Source organism: Anguilla anguilla, chromosome 4 (assembly GCF_013347855.1).
Source record: "Anguilla anguilla isolate fAngAng1 chromosome 4, fAngAng1.pri, whole genome shotgun sequence".
Lineage (NCBI taxonomy): Eukaryota > Metazoa > Chordata > Actinopteri > Anguilliformes > Anguillidae > Anguilla > Anguilla anguilla.
The window spans coordinates 59464291-59485183 of NC_049204.1; the positions used below are offsets into that span (position 1 = coordinate 59464291).

At 45.4% G+C, this 20893-nt stretch overlaps 4 protein-coding genes across 7 annotated transcripts in view; 1 reads left to right on the forward strand and 3 right to left on the reverse strand.

The window, feature by feature from the left end:
• The window catches only part of ralgps2 (Ral GEF with PH domain and SH3 binding motif 2), an 82375-nt gene extending 81426 nt beyond the window's left edge, over nucleotides 1-949 (reverse strand). The window contains exon 1 of one of the 3 annotated variants that reach the window (XM_035414707.1): nucleotides 711-949. The gene's annotated coding sequence lies outside the window, so the exon portion shown is untranslated. Of the gene's footprint in view, nucleotides 1-645 lie in introns of all 3 variants that reach the window. The other 2 variants (XM_035414706.1, XM_035414708.1) reach the window with 2 other exon arrangements.
• Nucleotides 950-1619: 670 nt separating this feature from the next.
• On the reverse strand, nucleotides 1620-3647 carry LOC118225799 (cytochrome c oxidase assembly factor 7). The gene is made up of 3 exons (XM_035414713.1): nucleotides 3293-3647; nucleotides 3009-3149; nucleotides 1620-2675 (listed from the first exon to the last, which is right to left on the reverse strand). Exons 1-3 carry the CDS (start codon nucleotides 3396-3398, stop codon nucleotides 2233-2235), a joined length of 690 nt encoding a protein of 229 aa, XP_035270604.1. The 5' UTR covers nucleotides 3399-3647; the 3' UTR covers nucleotides 1620-2232.
• Nucleotides 3648-3692: 45 nt separating this feature from the next.
• Nucleotides 3693-14605, forward strand: zyg11 (zyg-11 homolog (C. elegans)). 2 transcript variants are annotated; one of them, XM_035414705.1, is made up of 15 exons: nucleotides 3693-4035; nucleotides 5370-5535; nucleotides 5912-6669; nucleotides 6777-6917; nucleotides 7029-7205; nucleotides 7578-7642; nucleotides 7818-7917; nucleotides 8076-8126; nucleotides 9032-9193; nucleotides 9362-9409; nucleotides 10385-10582; nucleotides 10685-10737; nucleotides 11822-11919; nucleotides 12071-12271; nucleotides 12555-14605. In XM_035414705.1, the coding sequence occupies exons 1-15, from the start codon at nucleotides 4033-4035 to the stop codon at nucleotides 12569-12571; spliced, it is 2238 nt and encodes a 745-aa protein (XP_035270596.1). In that variant the 5' UTR covers nucleotides 3693-4032; the 3' UTR covers nucleotides 12572-14605. The 2 variants fall into 2 exon arrangements, with proteins under 2 accessions (XP_035270596.1, XP_035270595.1); XM_035414704.1 differs by lacking the exon at nucleotides 3693-4035 and having other exon boundaries at nucleotides 5334-5535.
• Nucleotides 14606-14709: 104 nt separating this feature from the next.
• echdc2 (enoyl CoA hydratase domain containing 2) lies at nucleotides 14710-20803 on the reverse strand. Its single transcript, XM_035414711.1, has 10 exons — nucleotides 20452-20803; nucleotides 18678-18745; nucleotides 18074-18161; nucleotides 17691-17777; nucleotides 17240-17332; nucleotides 16913-16969; nucleotides 16008-16195; nucleotides 15635-15685; nucleotides 15365-15412; nucleotides 14710-15182 (listed from the first exon to the last, which is right to left on the reverse strand). Exons 1-10 carry the CDS (start codon nucleotides 20669-20671, stop codon nucleotides 15105-15107), a joined length of 978 nt encoding a protein of 325 aa, XP_035270602.1. The 5' UTR covers nucleotides 20672-20803; the 3' UTR covers nucleotides 14710-15104.
• Between the last annotated feature and the right edge of the window lie 90 nt (nucleotides 20804-20893).

Here is a 20893-nt window from a genome sequence, read left to right on the forward strand (position 1 = left end):
GAGAACGTGTTCTTTCGAATAATGTTGGCGTATAGCCCTTGAGTGTCAAACCATATTGAGGATTTTTTTAACCTTAAAAATTGCTAACTAGCTATGCGTTTCTTGCGGCGTATTTCAAATTGACAAGCAAATTTCAAGTTCAAGATGGAGAATTATCTTTGAATTTAGTGGAGTTTTGTATTGGGTTATGCTTGAGGTGTAGTGACTGAACCCCCCACGCCCCACAGCGGAGACACTCCCCGGATCTGGGCGGGACCGTGGATGCTCTACGCCGGACACATCTATAGCCTGAGCCCCGAGGCCGTCGAGGATGTGATGATGAAAGGGAAGATAGAGGGAACGCACGCTAAATAAAAACAAAACGACCGCGCATGATAGCCAGTTAGCTAACGGCTACAAAAACAAAAGACGTAGCGTTACCTCGTCAGCTAGTCACATTAGCAATCTAGCAAATAAAGAAAGATCTAGGATTGAAGCACTGATCCCATTCAAGCAGTAAAACAATCTGCACATTTTCAAGGACTAACATAATAGCTAGCGAAAGTTAGCTCAGTAATCCTCTAACCAGCAACCCGCTCTCAGAGTAGCAACACGCTAATTTGCTAGCTAGCTATTTTACTGATGCAAAATGAATCATAAACTGACCTGGGGGTCGGCGCTCCTTACGCTGGGGGTTCGTGTACTGAAGGATGTTCCTAAAGCTAAGTTACCTTTCAATGTTTTGCTCAGAAACGCTCGTCTTCTGATGTAGCCAACAAATTTAGTATTAGTTACAGCAGTAATAAGAAAGATTCCCTGCCTCCGCAGTGTGGTAAACCACTGCCGCGATCTGTTTCACTGAGGATGAGCGCGTACTGGGGGAGGAGCCGCGGGCGCGGCCCACCCACCCCACTGATGAGCATCGAAGGTGACGGTTGGCCTCTTGTCTATCGCGTGCACCGTTGGCACTGAATTAGACCGCGAGAGGGGCATGCTGGTGCATACTGGTGTCAGTGACGTGCAAGGAATACATGCTAAATATGTGAATATTGCATTTGTGCCCTCCCTCATTTAGATTTTATGTTGAGAAAAAAATACATTTCCAATCCAATTTCATTTTATAGGTATTTGATTTGTATATTATCGAGACTAGAGGGACTAAACTGGCAAATTTAATCCCAAACAGCAGACAGCAGTGTGATTTTCCAATCGGCATTCTAAAATGAAACCCGAACTAGTTCATTACTGTTAAATGCTTTTAAATAATGCATATTATATTGTAAAAATTTACACTTGCATGGGCTTGGTAGACTTCCTTTGTGACGTTGTCAGATAGTATAAAACATTTATCATCACAAATAAAACAAAAGAAGAATTTCATTTGACGATACCAATGGTTGAAGGAAAAAACTTCTACAATGGCTTGTGTGTTTCTTGGAGATTAAGCACGCCGTCGCCAAGTGTTTTGGGCGAGGGGAGGAAGGTCATATATTGGGATATAGCGCCCTCATGTGATAGAAAAGTACTACACCCCATGAATTGTTTTATTGATCATGTTGTAGATTGTACTGTATAGTGTGCTTGTACTGTATTTGCATTTTAAACCGATTTCCCTTTGAATATATGTACGAACTTCTTAAAACTATCTTGTAATTGTGTGTATTGCTGTGGCAGGTATGGTATTCTGCCTAGTCACAAATATGACACTTTTCTGTGTTTACAATTACAGCTTCTACCAAATTCGCTTTTTGAAAAATCCAGTGAAGGTTTTATATTTACAATTACATGTGTGATGCTCTACAATACATATGATTGTACTTTAGGGTCTCACTATTTTCAAAGCTATTTCTGCTTGCTCATATTCTATAGATTCAGAGTACATAACACACTAAAAATAAATAGTCCAATACGTGCTTAAGCCAAATTACATTACATTACAATCACTTAGCAGACATTCTTATCCAGAACAACATGCAGAAGTGGAGAATGTCAGTGTTAATCACAGGAATACCACTGATGTTTATTTGTGTAGAAGATCTGAGCTTCTTCCACTCTCATTGACAAAATGCACACCACCAGTATTTACTAACTTTTAATGGTAAACATACGCAATGGGTTTTGAGAAAGAACTGTAGAATCAAGCACAGCGGAACTGATATAAAAGCTCCTTGGTGCACAACTCAAATGTTGAGCCATTCTAATGATTGTATCACAGGATGTGATACTAGGTCTGGATAAACTGGGTCCCTTTCCTCATTCCCCAAATGACAACTGGCGCTCCTTCTGTTGACTGTGCAATTGTCTGGCACGGTTCTTCAGTTCTTCTGCTTTCTTGTCGTCCCGTGCAGTCCCCTCACCAAGTTTATACATTCGACTGGCATTTGCGCAGCCCCACACATGTCCGAGCTGGCAGGCCTCCAGCGCGAACTTTAAAGCAAGCGCCATGTCTTTGTCGAGTCCAGGAGCACCCTTGATGTACAGTGCACTCAGATTAAAACAGCTGGGAGCAAACCCCCCTGCACACGCCTTGTCATAGTACTTCTGGGCCACACCGACGTCAGGGCCCCCATCCATTGCCCGTCCGTCATGTGCAAGGAGGCCCACGTTATGACAAGCATCCACCGATTTCTTACCCCCCGATTCACAGGATTTCATAAAGCAGGAGTAGGCCTTCTTCAGACACTCAGTTACGCCACCTAGTGGGTAATACAAAAAAACAGTGCAGCACAAGGATTTTAAGAGACATCAACCAGATGCACTGCATTGCTAATACTAAAGCTTTGCAGATTACAGTTATAATTACATAATTAGGTGAAGTAAACTTGTAGGCTACTTAACAAGAGCTGTGCAACAAAAAACGTAAAGACATTGACTTAAAGCGAACTATCCCTTTAAGCTTGTATTAGATGCTAAAGCTTCATTAAATTTAAAGCATAATACTGTAGAACTTAGGACGGGGTACGATTTTCGGATAATTGTGTTTTATTAATTTCTTGATCTGAAAGAACGCTATTCTTGGAATACATTACCCTTTCCGGTGATATGGTACGCTCCAAGTTTGTAGCAACTCTCGCCGTGGCCGTTCACCTCACAGTTGTGTTTCAGAACCTGAGCTGTCGCCTCAAAATTTCGTTTTACCCCTTCCAAGTAATCCGCAAGCCTCTGGCATCCTAACACGTAGCGTAAATTCAGACACGTGAGACACAGATATTCACGTAAAACAGGACATAATTAATATTTTGTAGGTTTTCATTCGAATGAAGCAAGCTAATTTATCCCTGTTCATTACCGTCTAGGACAGCTGATGGCTTACCTTCCGGATCTTTCTCTTTGTGACATTGATAACTGTACTCCACCCCGAGGTTATCCAAAAACTGCTTCACCTCTTTCTCGTCTTCAAAATTGATTAATCCAGCCATCCTTCAAATACCTCAGTACCTCTCAATTCAGCGTCGGAACCAGGCGTGCTTGGCTATCTGAACTCACTAGGTTTGACCTTGGTTGCAACCTAATGAAAAATTATCTGGCGAACTAATTTAAAATGTTAAAAAGTCGGTGTGTCTATTTTAAAACCAAAGTTAGCGTAACTGCCCATAGATGCGAATATCGGATGTGAAGTATGAGAATTGTCCTTGCACTGCTCACGTTTTACAAAAGTGCTGCTGTCACGAAACTACAAACGGGCTTCCGTATTCTTGGACCCGCCCATCTTTGTGAAAATGTACTTCCTCTGTCACGACCTTGTTTATTTGTCAAAGCTTGCAGCTCCTTCCTTTCGTGATTAAGCGTCAAATTGGTAGATGAGCTACTCATGGAAAACATTGCTCTTACCGACTTGACATCCCTCTTAGTTAAGGAATCTACAGAAAACAATGCGATAAATGACCGTCAAATATTTGTTGTAACTGTAACAGTACAGCTGATCAAGTGAAACTAGCTAGCGCTAGCTACGGACAGTAGCTAGTTCGCTAGCGAGCCCAGGCATTTTTGGACGCTTTGTATCGTGTTGCATAAAATAGGTAGCTAGCTATCTACCGCTAGCAACATTTCGTCATGGTGAGTTGATTTGCTAGATTTATATTTCTTTCGTACGTAGCTATCTTAACAAGCTCGCTAACGTTAACTGGAGTAATTTAGCTAGACTGGTGTAGTTAGTTACATTCCATCTGTTGTTAAATGCACAAGTTATGTAGCTAGATCTAGACTAATAAGACTTGCAAACCCTCATCTTGTCTTGTAATGCTAGTCTAGCTCAGTTAACGTTAGACGGCAAGCATTTGAAATATCTTGTGGAGATAACGTTACAGTGTTACTGACAAGCTGGTTATTAACCTAACTTCGGTGTCAATTTGTGGATGTATTCTAACGTTATTGTTTTCAGGTTAGCTTGTCTATTTGGAAAGCTGCTGTAGTCTGCTTAAGCCATTTGGAAAATCATAGCTATATATTTAGTTGTGGTAGAAATAGTTGCTTGTTGACGTTAACGCTGACGTAGTTAGCATTTTTTACGTTTACTAGCTAACGTGATCTAGTGGTTATTTTGAGTGTCTCTGGATTTGGTTAACAGTATTTTACGAGCAGAATAGAATTGGCGTGATTTAATTGTCCAGCAAAGCAGCTATATAACCGACGGTCTACTCTCGTGCTCTTGCGATAAACGTTAAATCTGTACTGCACTATTTGAGCTAGTTACGCAGATAGGGAACGTCAAATTTAACCTTCCGCCTGACTTCGCTATTTTTAGTTGAAAATATCTGTCTCGGCATGATGAAAATCTCTGTTTGAACTTTCTTCTGTGACCACACAGCAATGTTTGCTAGCCAAACATTACTATCAATTAGCAGCTGCCACTTACAGTGCAAATTTATTCAGTGAAGTTTGTTCAGTTTGCTTCTTGTCAGCGGCATTTTGTTGCTGTTGTTCTGTTAATATATTGCCGTCCGGACAAACAATTCGCATGTGGTTAAAGTGCAGATTCTTAGCTTTTATTGAAGAGTATTTTATACATTTTGGTTTCACTGTGTAGAAATTACAGCACTTTCATATGATACATGGTACCCCGTTTCATGACAACGTAACGTTTGAAACAAATGGTTTCACAGGTGTTTCTGATTAGTCAGGTGTGTTCAAGTACTTCCTTAGTGCAGATATCATATAAGAAGGCTATCGGTATCTAGTCTTGATTCTAGGCTTTTGATTGCCATCTGTCAACATGAGGACCAGTGCTGTTTCGAAGAAAGTCAAAAGAAGCCAATATGAGGCTGAGAAATAAGAAAAGAAAACAGTCAGAGATGTAGGCCAAACTTAGGTTTGCCGAAATCATCTGTTTGGAACAACGTAAAGATGAAAGAGCACTGGTGAGCTGTGGGATGGTCTGTGGTGTATTACAGGATGAGGCATGTCCTGCTTCCCTGACGGACCTGTGCCTGTCCCTGGTGAGCAGTAACCTGGACAGGTTCTGCGTGAAACGCGCCGATGGCTCCCTGTGCCTCCGCGAGTTTCTGGTCTTCCCGCAGGAGCTGGCGGATCAGCTGCTGTGCAAGATGGCCACGGAGGGTAAGCAAGGAGTGGCTGGACGGTGTCTCAACGCAAGGATGCGCATACCCGTTTCTGCTGGGGAAATATTAGATTACACTGGTTATTTTTCTGGTGATAGAGTTTTAAGGATTTTATTACGTGGAATGTTACACAGAATGCAGGTGAGCTGGGTTTTTTGTCATGTTATGAAACCAGGGCTATTGCACATTTACAATGTATAAATACATCATAGTTTTTGTTTATTTTGTAATATTATTATTTTTAATCTTCCAAGTCTTGTTTTCTCAATGTCGCTAGTATCCCATGACAAGACACCTTCTTCAGCAGCACAGAAGCACCCTGCTGGTGCTGTATAGTGCTTGTAGGCTGCAGGCTGAGCTGAGTCTCCTTCCAGGTCTTCTGAATGACAGCACGGTGGGCATATTCCGCAGCTGCCAGTACCTGCGCCTGCGCAGGGCCTGCATCCGCACCGCGCGCATCTCTGCCGAAGCCTTCCGCCGCGCCCTCTGCCCGCACCGCCTGCTGGAGCTGGACGCGGCGCGGGTCAACGCCGACCTGACCATCGCCGACATCCTCCGGGGGCTGGCGTCCAACAAGGAGTGCCAGGACAGCCTCCAGCGGCTGGTGCTGAACGGCCTGACCATGTCGCTGGAGGAGCCCAGCCGCCGTCGCTTCAGCTCCCTGCAGGGCCTGCGCTCGCTCAGCGTGGCCAACGTCGACTTCTACGACTCGGGCCTGGCCGACGTCTGTGCCCTGCCGCGCCTCGAGAGCCTGGACATCTCCAACACCTCGGTCACCAACCTGACGCCGCTGCTGGGCTGCCGCGGCCGCCTGCGCTACCTCACCATGCACCAGCTCAAGCGGCTGGAGATGACCACCGCCCAGCTCCTCTTCGTGCTCAGCCAGCTGGACGGCCTGCAGCACCTGGACATCTCCGACGACAAGCAGTTCACCTCGGACGTGGCCCGCCAGCTGCTGGAGCAGCCGGGGATCCTGCCCTCGCTGGTCTCGCTGGACGTGTCCGGACGCAAGCAGGTGACCGACTCGGCCGTGAGGGCCTTCGTGGAGCAGAGGCCTGGCATGACCTTCGTGGGGCTGCTGGCCACCGATGCGGGGTTCTGCGACTTCCTGTCCGGAGAGGGCAGCTTAAAGGTATGAAGGGAGAGCTTGTGTACTCGCAGTAGAGTCGCGCCTGCATTTTTTTTCAGTTGGGCGACAGCTCGTTCCAAATTATAGACGTGTACGCGTGTCACCCGCAGGTAACCGGGGAGGCAAACGAGACCCAGATCTGCGAAGCCCTGCGGAGGTACAGTGAGCGGGAGTGTTTTGTTCGGGAGGCCCTGTTCCACCTCTTCAGCCTGACTCACGTGATGGAGAAGCCACGCCCGGACATCCTCAAGGTACGTTCTAGAAAAAAAAAAAATGTCCCGCTCTTAATTTCCATGCGAATATTTCCATTTCAAATGACTCCCGTGTGAAACGGCTACGGCCCCTTGTCTGTTTTTCCGCAGCTGGTGGTGATGGGCATGCAGAACCACCCGGTGACGCTGCACGTCCAGCTGGCGGCCAGCGCGTGCGTCTTCAACCTGACCAAGCAGGACCTGGCGGCGGGCATGCCCGTGCGCCTGCTGGGCACCATCACCCACTTGCTGCTGGAGGCCATGAGGAACTTCCCCAACCACCAGCAGGTCTCTGTTTGTCACTGTTCATGGGAATCCAGAAAGTTCCCCATGACTGGTGTTCAAAAGTACTAGTATTAAAATTAAATAAAAATGTGTGTGACTGCACCCTTACATTCAAATGTGTTCTCCACCACAGCCTCTGCAGTTTTCTTGTAATTCAGGTTACCCCTCTTTTTTTCCTGTTTTTGTCTTCTCTTTACCTCCCAGAGCACTATGGTTTTTTGGTCATTATTTGTCAGTGGTCTATATCTGCAATTAAAGGTCATGTCCCATTGTTTATCAAAAACGAGGAAGGTACTCAACTTTTTTATTTCTTCAGATTCCCTATAGCGCACACGGGTACCTATCTGATGATCATTTCGGTTCCATTTTTTCCAGTTGCAAAAGAACTGCCTGCTTTCCCTGTGCAGCGATCGCATCCTGCAAGAAGTTCCATTTAACAGGTTGTCCATTTCAGTCCTCTTTGAGTTGTTGTTGTTCTGTGCATACCCTACCCCAGCCCTCCACTAAACTCTGTGTAATTTAATTTGGTGTGCTGAGAAGAGAATTTGATAGCCTACTGAATAAAGATATTGCTTAATGTGTCTCAATGTGTGCATAATTATCACTGTGTTTCAGGTTTGAGGCCGCCAAGCTGGTAATGCAGTGGTTGTGTAATCACGAAGACCAGAACATGCAGAGGATGGCAGTGGCCATCATATCTATTCTGGCTGCGAAGGTGAGATTTTACAAAGATCCAGATGGAGGGGAAGGGTAGAGAAGAAAATTATAAGAATGCATGTGATGAAGAGAGAAGAGTATGGAGGAGGGCTAGAATGAGGAAACTGGTGCAGACCGTGTGATTGGCCGTTGTTTGACCCTGTCGTTTATTGGCAGCTGTCCACGGAGCAGACGGCACAGTTGGGCGCAGAGCTCTTCATTGTGAAGGTAAGATGGAGGCTTGTGATCCCAGGCGGTGATAGAGACGGATCAGAGGGAGGAGTCCTTTATCAGAGAGAGGAGCTCTTTATCAGAGAGAGGAGTCCTTTATCAGGGAGAGGAGTCCTTTATCAGGGAGAGGAGTCCTTTATCAGGGAGAGGAGTCCTTTATCAGGGAGAGGAGTCCTTTATCAGGGAGAGGAGTCCTTCATCAGAGAGAGGGGTCCTTCATCAGAGAGAGGAGTCCTCCATCAGAGAGAGGAGTCCTTTATCAGAGAGAGGGGTCCTTTATCAGAGAGAGGAGTCCTTTATCAGAGAGAGGAGTCCTTTATCAGAGAGAGGAGTCCTTTATCAGAGAGAGGAGTCCTTTATCAGGGAGAGGAGTCCTTTATCAGGGAGAGGAGTCCTTTATCAGAGAGAGGAGCTCTTTATCAGGGAGAGGAGCCCTTTATCAGAGAGAGGAGTCCTTTATCAGAGAGAGGAGCTCTTTATCAGAGAGAGGAGCTCTTTATCAGAGAGAGGAGCCCTTTATCAGAGAGAGGAGCTCTTTATCAGAGAGAGGAGCTCTTTATCAGAGAGAGGAGCTCTTTATCAGAGAGAGGAGTCCTTTATCAGGGAGAGGAGTCCTTTATCAGGGAGAGGAGTCCTTTATCAGGGAGAGGAGTCCTTTATCAGGGAGAGGAGTCCTTCATCAGAGAGAGGGGTCCTTCATCAGAGAGAGGAGTCCTCCATCAGAGAGAGGAGTCCTTTATCAGAGAGAGGAGTCCTTTATCAGAGAGAGGAGTCCTTTATCAGAGAGAGGAGCTCTTTATCAGAGAGAGGAGCTCTTTATCAGAGAGAGGAGCCCTTTATCAGAGAGAGGAGCTCTTTATCAGAGAGAGGAGCTCTTTACCAGTGCCTGTCTCCCTCCACAGCAACTCCTCCACATCGTGCGTCAGAAGACGGCCCAGGTGGTGGTGGACGCCACGCTGAAGTTCACACTGAGCGCGCTCTGGAACCTGACCGACGAGTCGCCCACCACGTGCCGCCACTTCATAGAGAACCAGGGCCTGGAGCTGTTCATCAAAGTGCTGGAGGTACGCGACGCGGTCCCGTCCACAGGCGTGATCGTCCCGAAACGGGGCGCACGCCGCTGCTCGAGTTCCAACTCATTCTGTGAGTGTCGTTCAGAGCCTTCGGGAAGGCTCTGTTTCTGAGTCACGTCTCTAACTTTCCTGGCCCTGTGTCTCCCGCTCCCTCTGCAGTCCTTCCCTACTGAGTCATCTATACAGCAGAAGGTCCTGGGACTGCTGGTGAGTGCGCCGTGTTTATGTGTGGTTTACACCTCAGGCTCGGTCGGGTTCTTAGTGTTGTAAAGTGGCTGTTAGGGAGTGTAGGTGTAACGCACTCTGTGACTGTGGAACCGTGCGATGCATTATATCTGAGATTGCAAGTCCAGCTAATTTACTTATTTCATTTATGAGCATCAGTGTAATGCATCAAGCCTGTGTGTCAGCATACTGTACTAGAGCCGTGAGTGTTGGTTTGTGTATTTAATTGGACCTGTGGGCAAGTGCCCCTGTGCGGTACTTGTTCTAGGAGTGCATCAGTATGCGTGACTTCATATTGCGCTGGATGCTTAATTTGGCCCAGTGTAATGCAGTAGTTTTCTGAGTTGTTTGTCTGTAATGCAGTGAATCTGTGAGTCTGTGTTCTGTACTACTGCTAGCATGCTATCTTTGTATCTTTTTAATGCAGTGAGTGATTGTGTGTATGTGAATGTAGGAATTGGCTCTGTACAGTTGTCAGTATTGTTGGGTAGAGAAAATTATAATTACCAGGCCAAATATGGTATATCCATATACCTTACAACACAACAAGGTGGACAAGCCCAGACAGAAGAGCCGGTGCAGTCCCTGTTCTTATTACTCAACAAGTGCATGATTGCTTTTACTAATTATCATCATTATTCTAAATCTGATTGGCAAATGGTTAATACATAAGCATATAGTGAAATTTAACAAAGTAAATGGGAATGTATTTGAGAGAGAGAGAGAGAGAGAGGAAAAAAACACACACAAATGAACATGTAATATTTTCTAACTTCTCATTGTCCTTGGGAAGTTCGGTGCCTGGAGCCAGAAGCCCCCCCGGAAGGCCTGAGAATCCAATGCACTATACATTTTCAGTCATAATAAAGATACTCTCCACCCTTCAGTTTGAGGCTAACCCTAATCCCGCAGCGTGTGTGTGTGAGAGCAGCCTTTTGCTTCTGCACTGTGATTCAGAACAACATCGCGGAGGTGGGGGAGCTGCACTCGGAGCTGATGGTGCCGAGCTTCCTGGACCACATCCGCAGCCTGCTGCACAGCCCCGAGGTGGAGGTCAGCTACTTCGCCGCGGGGATCCTGGCCCACCTGACCTCCAGGGGCGAGGCGGTTTGGACGCTGGGCCTGCCCCTCCGCTCCACACTGCTGGAGCAGCTGGTACGGCCCGCCTCTTGTTTTTTTGTTGCACCAACCGTGTGCGTCGGTGCGTGCGGCAGCGGGAATGGCCCGTAACTCAGCGGCTGTGTCTGTGTCCTGCAGCATTCTGCCATCCTGAAGTGGCCCACGCCGGAGTGCGAGATGGTGGCGTACAGGTCAGTGTCCGCAAGCAGTGAAGCAGGGGTCTCAAACACCAGTCCCGCAGGGCCGCAGCCACTGCTGGTTTTTGTGATTTCCTTTCAACCGACAGCCAATTAGGGCCTTGAAAACTAGGTGCGCAGACCCTTTAGCCAATCGGTGACTTAAATGAAGCACCTAAGTGCAGGAACACATCAAAAACACAGCGGCTCCAGGATTTGAGTTTGAGAGCCCTGCATTAAAGTCTCCCGTCTTCCACATGGTGACTTGACAAGAATAGAACAGCTTCATTTGCTGAATTTATTGGTGACAAAATGAAAAAGAATCAAACCGTGATAATATTACAAAATGCGCAGTAGTTTTGCTGTACATACATAGTTTCAGAGCCCATGACTCCTTGAGAAAATTTTTGTTTTTATATCCTTAAAACGGAGCCTAAAATTTGAAAATATGGAAATAAAGGTGTGACATTATCTCATGTCTGATATAAACCGGTCTAACAACACAAGACTTAAAGTTTAGAAAACTCTGATATACGGTTAATAAAACCATATACAGCAACGACATTTAGTATATTATCTTGCCTAAAATGTAGAAAATAATGTTTACAACACTAAAATCACAGTGGGTAAAGAGTGATCCAGCAGACACTAACGTTAACATTACACGCTAAAATTACATTTTAACAATGGCGTTTCCCATCTGTCATGGAGGACTTCATATTATGGTCCTCGTGAATTCACTCGGCTGTTGAATTCAATCGTATGGTACATTTTCAGAAGTGCCTGAGCCCTCTTACCACAGAGCTATTCACATCATATAAATACACAGCTTCATTAGCCAGAACAGACAGTTGCACGATTAACATTTTCTGTGATGTGAAATTCATGGGGCATGCACCGCTACCCATAACAACGTTTCACGCGTCGTTTTTGCCCCACACGCCCCTGTCTCTTGAGGCTAGTTAACGTATTTGCATTTCGCGAAGACGAGGTTTTGTATTCCTGGAACTGTGGGGTCGATGGTGTGGCTAGTGGCCCGGTGAAAGGTGCTGAGTTGACCTCTGGGTGGTGTTGACAGTCTCTCCCTGTCCCGTGTTAGGTCCTTCAACCCCTTCTTCCCCCTGTTGGAGTGTTTCCAGACCCCCGGCGTGCAGCTGTGGGCAGCCTGGGCCATGCAGCACGTCTGCAGCAAGAACGGTGAGTTTGGGAGCCGGGGGGGGATCGGGGATCAGCGTAATCCGGGCTTTAGAGCAGCCCGTTAAGATCACAGATTACCGGGAAAGGGACGCGGAGGTTCACGTGGCAGCGAGGCCTCGCCTGACCCCCCACCCCTCCCCCTCCCCCTCAGCGCCCAGGTACTGCAGCATGCTGCTGGACGAGGGGGGCCTGCAGCAGCTGGAGGCGGTGAGGACGCACCCCGGCACCCACGCCGACGTCCTGCGGCTGGCCGAGGGCATCCTGGACAGCCTGGAGCGCCACAGGGCCCGCACCGGCCAGCCGGCGGCCCTGCCCCCGCCCCGTTGCCAGCGCCACCAGGACACGCAGAACGGTGGGTCAGGGGAGGGGAGGGGAGGGGGTGGGACCCATCTACTGTGTGAGAGGCCTCAGCCACATGCTTATCGCGGCCATGGCTACAGCTGACAGAAAGGCCACGTGTAACTACAACTTTGCAGACTGGTAATTTGAACACATGAATGAAAAGGAAAAGCCTTGTCTGCTGCTCTTTGGACCTGACTGGCCGTGCTGTTTGTGCGTACCGGTGTGCAGGTACCCACCACTGGGTGACGCTGTGAACCGCTGCTGATGTCTCGCTCTCGTCTTTTTCGTTGCAGAGAAAGATACTCCGTGATGGTAAAGCAGCGGACGGCGGTGGAAGATGGGCGTGTTTATGAGGAGGGGCGGGGGGGAACCGGAGGGAGGCAGGTTAAAGAATGACCTGCACTCTGTCGCCTCCTTCAACCTTTTGTGGTACCCTGAACCTCCACCAGGGGGCAACAGAATAGGGGAAACGTATTCTTTGCACACACTGAATGTTATTTATTTTTATTTCCATTGAATTGAAGATGGATATTAGTATTACAATTGAAATTTAATTATTTGGTGATAAGGAACTGCATTATGGAGTGTTAGCAAAAAAAAAAAAAAAAGAGAAATACTGGCTGTATTGCAGGTGAACAGTGCATATGCTAATATGTAAATGTGTTTAATTTGTGTAGCGCTCAGTGATAAAGCTCACAGACCGGGAGAGCCAGTACTTCCAGAGTCGTACTGGTTTCATGGTTGTGCATGACAGTGTGTGCTTGGGAGCATGCTTGTGCGTCTGAATGCTTTCTGTGTGATTTCCTTACATGTCAGTTAGTCCTAAGAAATTGTCTATGAGGCAAATATTGTAACATATGGACACAAATGGCAATAATTATAATGGTCACAATATGGAATGAGGTACAAAGGGGACATATAAATACAAATTCTTTTTTTAAAGCCGAAGTGTATATAACTGTAATTGTTGGTAGTGCTTCCTGTGTTTGGTGCTACTGTAGGTTGTGCTTTTTTGTACAGTACTTGTGTCAGTACTCCCAACAGCATGACAGATATGAAACTGTAGTATATATATTTTTATATATTTACTGCCGCAGACAAATTCAAGTTGTTTTCTTGATTTGTTGCATCGTTTGAAACCAGCACAACTTGGAGCAGAATAATATTTTAAAAGAGATCTTTATAGAATGAAAAACCAAACCAGTAAGTAGAATAACAATCCACCAGCATCTTAATATTCTCCTAATCTGTGCGAGTGTAAGAGTGTGAAGAGAAGTCTTGCTGTGACTGTCCTTGTAGCTGAAAGCCAAGCATTCAAAAATGCTTCAGTCTAACTGCAGCCAAGACGAATACTGCATCGCCACTGTGTCATTCTCCCATTTCATAATTGCTGCCAGCTCCACTTTAATTTTTAATCAGGGAGGCTGTGGCCCCTTACGGATCTGATATTGCACAGTGTGTGCCCTCTCTTCCATTTAGGTTCCCCCCGTAAATTGGAGGGTGTAAATCAAATGGAAAGTTCTGAGCATGACTAACCAATACACATAGTCCTAGTTGCATTTTTATTACAAATGTCTACCCTTTGGAATACAACGGTGGATAAAAGTTTCCACAAATATTTACAAACATAAGAAAAATATGACTTCTTAAAGATATGGCTGGAGCCTGTTACGAGCTCCAGCATGAATACCTTTGTCCACTCAGTAGATGAAACATAGTGGTTCATTTGGTGAAATGAGAGAAGCTGGATTTGACGTTAGAAATTACATCGCATCTTAATCCAGTTACAGCTACCGGGACACGTTCAAAACGCAAAATCGTCTTTAAGAGGCGGGGACATGAAATTTGCTGTGTGATTTCCGAAACGCATGAGAACGAGGCGGATCATAAGCTGTAGTGATGTGTGAACTAGTCATCGGGGCACCATTCGTACTGGCCCGAGGTACTGTAAACCACATACTCTTTTATTAGGTGGCACGGGATACTTCAGTGGCTCCAGTGATCGTTCTATGCAACTGAAGCTAAAATGGAGGTTCTCAGACTGCTGTGACATCTTCCGAGGGTACATTCGTTGTGATCCACGAATAAGCTTTTCAACTGCTGCATGGTACTTCGGTAACGTCTTCTTTATCTGAGAAGTCTGGGTTTCAGAATCAGTTGTGCTTTTTTGAAATGTGCATCTTTATTGGTGAGCAATTTTGCCCAACACACTTCTTGAACGCTGGGAATGTTGTTCGAGGGGGTAGTCCAGAGGCAACTCCCATCCAGGGGTATTACTTTTTTGCTGCTGAGATATGTTTTATGCAAAAGATGTTTCTGAATAAAGAATGTATACACCCCTTTACCGTTTAGGATCTTTTTTTATATTGCCAGCTCTTTGTGTGCATTTAATTTCTATTATAGCCTCTTTCCAGTTACTGATTAGAACATTTAACAATACATACCGTGTTCAACTTCAGAGATAGCTTTTATTTCCACCCATTACACACCTTAATTTGTCCTTGCAATACAGTTTATTCAAGAGATTCAGGATTTGGTCATGTGTATTTACCAGCATCTTATAACAAACGATTCTGATGAAATGGACTTTGTAATCCACTTCACAATGAGTCCAACGCTACTGAAAGACGTAAAGAAACATAAGGTAAATCTTTATTTCATTATTCCATTACATCATGCAGATGTTCTGACCATTTAACAGTAATTCAGGGAGGGAAAAAAAATCAATCCCAAGATAAGCAACATTCATTTCCACAATGTGTGAAAGCAAATGGGGAATCATTTCTGTGAGCAGATGTACGGTGCACGTCTACCCCACTGTGTTGGGTTAGCAAACATCCCGGTCACTCCCCTATGTATTGTGGTGGTCTCTTCTGAATGAAAGCCGCCATGCCCTCCTGCCTGTCTCGAGTGGGGATCACCTGGGAGGGGAACGGGTTTCGGTTACTGTGTGCTCAAACTGGGTGTGACTGTTCTGCTCATGATAAGGAGAATGGGCAGTAGCAATAAAAGCATTTTTGTTAGGTAAGCAGAACGTGACCACAAGCTGAAAACCCATAACCATTCCCTTCACCCTGAAACCATCTGTCCCCCGGTCTCTTACCCTGGCATAACACATCCTCTCAATGGCCATTCCAGAAGCAATGTCCACCTGCGACGCCCAGGGAGGGGGGGAGGGAGGTATAGAGAGGACAAGCAGGTTTTAAATGTTGGGAGAAGAGATTGCAAAATATAACGAGACTGTGAGTAAGAGGAGAATCAATGCACTAAATACTTTTAATTAAATATTAATGCAGTAATGGTCATAATGTATTCTAGGATTATTATTACTACGATTATTATTATGCAAATGAAATCTGAATTTTTCTCTAACCTCAATGCCTCTGTTCATGGCCTCCTTAGCCATCCGCACTGCAATAGGTCCCTAAGAAGAAGAGAGCAGATTCACTGGAAAGGTAAAGGTGTGTATGACTGCTTCTAGCAAACTCCAAACAGATGGAAGCATTTCCCCCTGCGCTATATGCACGCCTCTTCACATAATCCACAGAGGCAGGTGTCTGACAATGCTATACAATGAGAGCAAATCCCCCTCATGCTTTCTGCTGAATGCCCCAGCTCAGCCAACGCAGTGCTGTCAGCCTCGCCAGTCGAGCGTGCTTGAACAGAGCTGAGTGAAACTGGGAGACGGCAGTCAGTGGAGCGACAGCAGTCAGTGGAGACAGACGGAGACAGACAACGCAGCTGACCTGGGGTAGAATCTCTCTAGCCAGGCCCAAGGCTTCCCGGTAAGCAGCATCGCCATCAGAGTTCTGCCCCACCGCCCGATTGACCAGGCCCAGCTGCAAGGCCCTCTCGCCGCCCAGCCGCTGCCCGGTGAAGACCAGCTCTTTGGCTACAGCAAAGCCTACTGCCCGTGGGAGCCGCTGAGTGCCCCCTAGAGGTCAGACAAGGTAAAGTCGATGTGAGGGACTGCAGCCTCAACACTCAACACTCACTACTGACATAGCCAAGAGGGAAGCGGTAGCCCACCCCATAACCATTCATGTATTAGAACAGTATTAAAGCAAAACTAGAGACACCGTTGACTCCCATGAACAACATTCCACTGGCCCACTCAGTTCTGTTTCAAAAGTAAACTGCCATCCATGGAGGTTTGAGGGTTTACGCAGCTTACATAATTCAAACATAAATGATTCATCAAACTAGATTTAAGTTTTTAGATGTAACATAAATGTTCGTCCAAAACATCCAGTACTTCTACAGTGTTCGATGGCGTTTACCTTTCAGAATGACAAAATTCAGAAAAAAGGGAAGTGAAAATATCATAACGCAGGAAGCGGCAGTTTCTCAAAAGTTCTAAGATTACTTCATATTTTTATGCGCAATTAGTCTGGTATTAAAGGAGATTTTTTCAATAATACCAAGCCTGATTACAGTTTGTCTAAAGACCAATTATATTAACTGGCCTTTCACTCTGAAGACCTGCATCCTCTGTAAGCCTCAGAACTCTCTCTACTTAAAACTGCCTGTTCTGTATTCTGTTCCTTAAGTCACCACCGCAGACATATCAAGGTGGTCTGCCATACTGTGCACAGCAGAGCCTATTCGCAGAGGCTTACTGTCTCCTACAAGTTCCTCTCCCCCTCCTTACCTGCCCCTGGCAGCAGGCCCCGTGTTGTCTCAATCAGACCCATCTGCGCACTGAAAGCTGAAAGCAGAGCGCAGAGGACAAGCTGAAGGTTTCCACAGCCATTTTTCACAGCCGCACACAACATAAATCCGGGCTGACGGACGTCCCGCCGCACCAATTTATCCAAATAAATAAATTCCAGGCGTCTGCCTCTCTTCCTAAATCAGCAGAAGCCAGCAGATGTCCTCGCAAACCCCTCCCATCGCTCGCGCGCACCTCGCTGCCCGTCGGGAGGGGGGCGCACACACACACACACACACACACACACACACACACACACACACTCACCCGCCGTGCGAAGGTCACAGGCCAGGGCCAGCTCCAGGCCCCCTCCCAGAGCAAAGCCGTCTACTGCAGCGATGGTGGGCATGGGCAACAACGCTGGCAGCAAAGGCCCATGGGAGAAATCAGACACCAAGACACACGACTCACAGCTAAGATTTCTGTACAACTATACATGCAGTTAGATACAGTGTGTGAACCCCACAGTTTTAATGTGAACATAGCATTGTGGCTTATTATTATATCATTAAAAAGTAGACGATTTTGCAACTTCCCTCAATCTGCTTCTTGAAAATTTCAAAACCATATCCTGTATATGCATGAAAAGTGAAACATGAAACTGAATAAGACGGGACATGAAAATAAAAATTGGTTATGGTCTGCAAATGCACAGAAGGGCATGTGGGATGAGACCCCCCACCCTCCCCTGTCCACTGCATGGCTGAGAGACCCCTACCAATTTCAGTCATGAGTGAACGTAGTCCGTGCACAAAAAGTTCTGCTTCGGCATTGGCCATCTGGGCACGTTCCTTCAAATCAGCACCTTGGTAATGGAGAGGTCAAACGTACTTTCAGTTTGAACAGCTGAAATTGTAAACCAAGAAGTCAATGACTCTAATCAAATATACACTCGATTTTCCCAATTTAAAACCAGTCACATATACAGGTTATTAGAATTATTTCTAAACTGCACACACGGCCAAGTATACTTTCATTCACGCTCAGAGTTTAAGGATTTAAAGCAGTGTGAGATATCTCAGAGGATCTTTAGCAGACAAGGCTTCAAAATGGCGGACAGATTATGGGCTTTGAGTGGCGCTGAACGACGCGCACACCGACCTGCACAGAAGACCCCGGGCACCGTGCTGCGGAACACCGCCACCCGCACCGTAGAGTCATGGTGAAGACTGGACACCAGCTCCCGCATCTACAGCACAAGCAGAGGGCGGATTTATTCAGCCATTCCCCCGGCGGCACGTACTGGAGCAGAAGGCGCAGGACCTTCATTTAAATAAACACCTGACCAGAGGTGGAAAGTCCAGGTGTCGGGAAGTAAAAATCCCGCCATGTTTTTCTTCCACCAATGAACTCAGCCAGCTGATTTCGCTTATTAGTTCTACCCCCTGGCTGAAGAATTGCGCTAATTACTAAAACCAGGGGACTGAAACTAAATACTGGGGAAGGGGATTTTTACTTTCTGAACCTGGATTTTCCAACGCTGCACAAGACCTAATTTAAATGTAAAGATGAAAACTGATTTCATGCACTAAGGTTAGTAGGGAGGTTTTGCGTGTATAAACGTTCTACCGTGCGTGGTCTGCGCCCTCGTCGTGTTGACCAACGGAATCGATTCTGAACGTTCGTTGCTGCTACAGGGCGCGGTTTGCCCTAAATTGGTTTGGGTAAAAAAAAAAAAAAATGACCCGAAGGCGCCGGTTCTTACCTGACGCACAAACACCTTGCCTAGGGAGTTGCGTGCGTGCTGGCGGCACATCACCACTTCTGCTATTCCTGGACAAAGAGAAGGACGTGACGTAAAACGTTACATATACGTACAACGTTCAGCAAATTTAGAACTTTAAAACCCATTAGAGCTGCGGCCCATTGTGTTTTCATTGGCAAACGGGTTACTGTTTAGCGACTTGACTGTTAGCAATTTAACAAAAGTGCTTTTGACAGGGACAAATATGAGATTAATGTAGTGCAGGGTAGGGTAGATTAAAAAAAAACTTTGCTGCAGTGCCTGAACAACAATGGAGATTTGCTTCAGAATGTGCACAGCAATCTAGTTTACACAAGATAAATGAACTGTGGACAGGACCAGTCATCCTATGAATAATTAAACATTATAACAACGATCTCAACTGAAGTCTTTCCAAGATCTTTCAGACGGGCTCTTACATAAAAGAAACCCACAGGCTCTTACCTAAAATGAATGTTTTATACATAATTTCAAGAGAATCGCCAGACATGCTGTGGAATTAACATACGTGACCTTGATTGGCTTCATTTCCAGCCTCATCCATGTAGTTAATGAGAAAAAAAAAATTAAATAAAATTGGCTCCAGCGAATCATCTTACTTCAGTGGTTAAATTTGCAAATACCCACTTAGGATTTTTGAATCTGAAATTCTACCAATGTGCTGCTCCTCAGGAGACAAGAGATGTGATGTGCCTCTACAGCTTGTACTGTGTGAAACTGTAGTCACTCCAACAATAAGGACTCGTCAAAATTTTAAGCATTAATACTAAATATTTTTGGTTAAAATCACAGCTGTACCAAAAATAGACTGTGATAGGATGATCTTATAAGTGAAAATTAAAATGGAACATTGATAATTACAGCAATACCCATAAACATGTTCCCATTTCCCACACCAAACACTTGATCAGTATTTTATGTCATTAAAAACCCAACTTTACAAAAGTGACAGGTGTGGCCATCATAAATAATTAATTTTAAGGAATGCCTGGCATGATCTCTCTAGCACGTCACACTTAATTGTATGAAGCCAGACAATAGGCCAAATTCACAAAACTTTTCTTCAATTATTCTTACTTTTGTTCTTAAAAATGTTCCTACGAAAAACTAATATGGTATTCATAACATGTGCAGATCTTTGTTTATGTGCATATCCCAGGTGTATGAGATGATGAATTCTGACTGCAAATTTTAGGTGCAACTCTGTTCATGTGACTAGCATAAAAAACAGCCATGAACAAATACAGATAAGAAACAAACAATGAATGCCAAAATGTTCTTGGAAACGTTCTTACACACAGTTTACGATCAAATATGATTGTACACATTTTTTGTGAATGAGGCCCAATGATCTACTTACAAAATTAGAAGAATAGAGATATTTTAAATCTGGGTAACATTGCACTGTACATCAAGTTTTTATAATGCAGTACATAACATTCGGGTCTTGTGTGTGACCTCAAATTGTCTCTAACTCATTAATATGCACTACAAAGTTCACAGTCGTCATAAATGTGTCATAAATTATGACATAGCTCAGATAAACCCACAGTGTAAAACATGACCTAAATCTCCTTCGTTCTGCTTTATGGCCAGATAAAGTCAAGAAATCATGCCCATGACATATAATCCCGAGACAAAAAAAGGCGGCCAAAGCCTGTAAAATGATGCCGTTCTGACGGCAAAATCACAACCGTAGTTTCATTATGTGAACAGTTAACACTTGAACTTCTACCTGTGTCACCACCTTCCAGTTTATTTAGCTCCACTTCTGCCGCTTCAGAAGACAGCTCGGAGTGCAGCCTGCGGCTGTGAGTGTAGAATGGGGTCCACGGTTGTCTTTCGGCCTTCGGACTCAGAACTGTACCGGCTGCGGAAAACTCTGTGGTCTGAACACAAATATGTCTCCGCACTCGCAAACACTGCCAGACCGCAAGCCTCCTTAGAAAAGTCATTATGAATTTTCTTGTGAACGACTGACCCAGAGAATGAAAGAAAATAGATTGCCTTTTGCAGAACAAGGAAGTACCTAAACACGTAGAAGCGTGTCAAGCGGAGTTTTCGGGAAAGGACGTACCGCCCTCAAAGGAGGGGCAAAGCAGCGAAATTGATATCCCTGTTTGATTAGTTACACATTACCAACTCAATGCGTAGCTCACCTAGGTTACTTTGTTTAC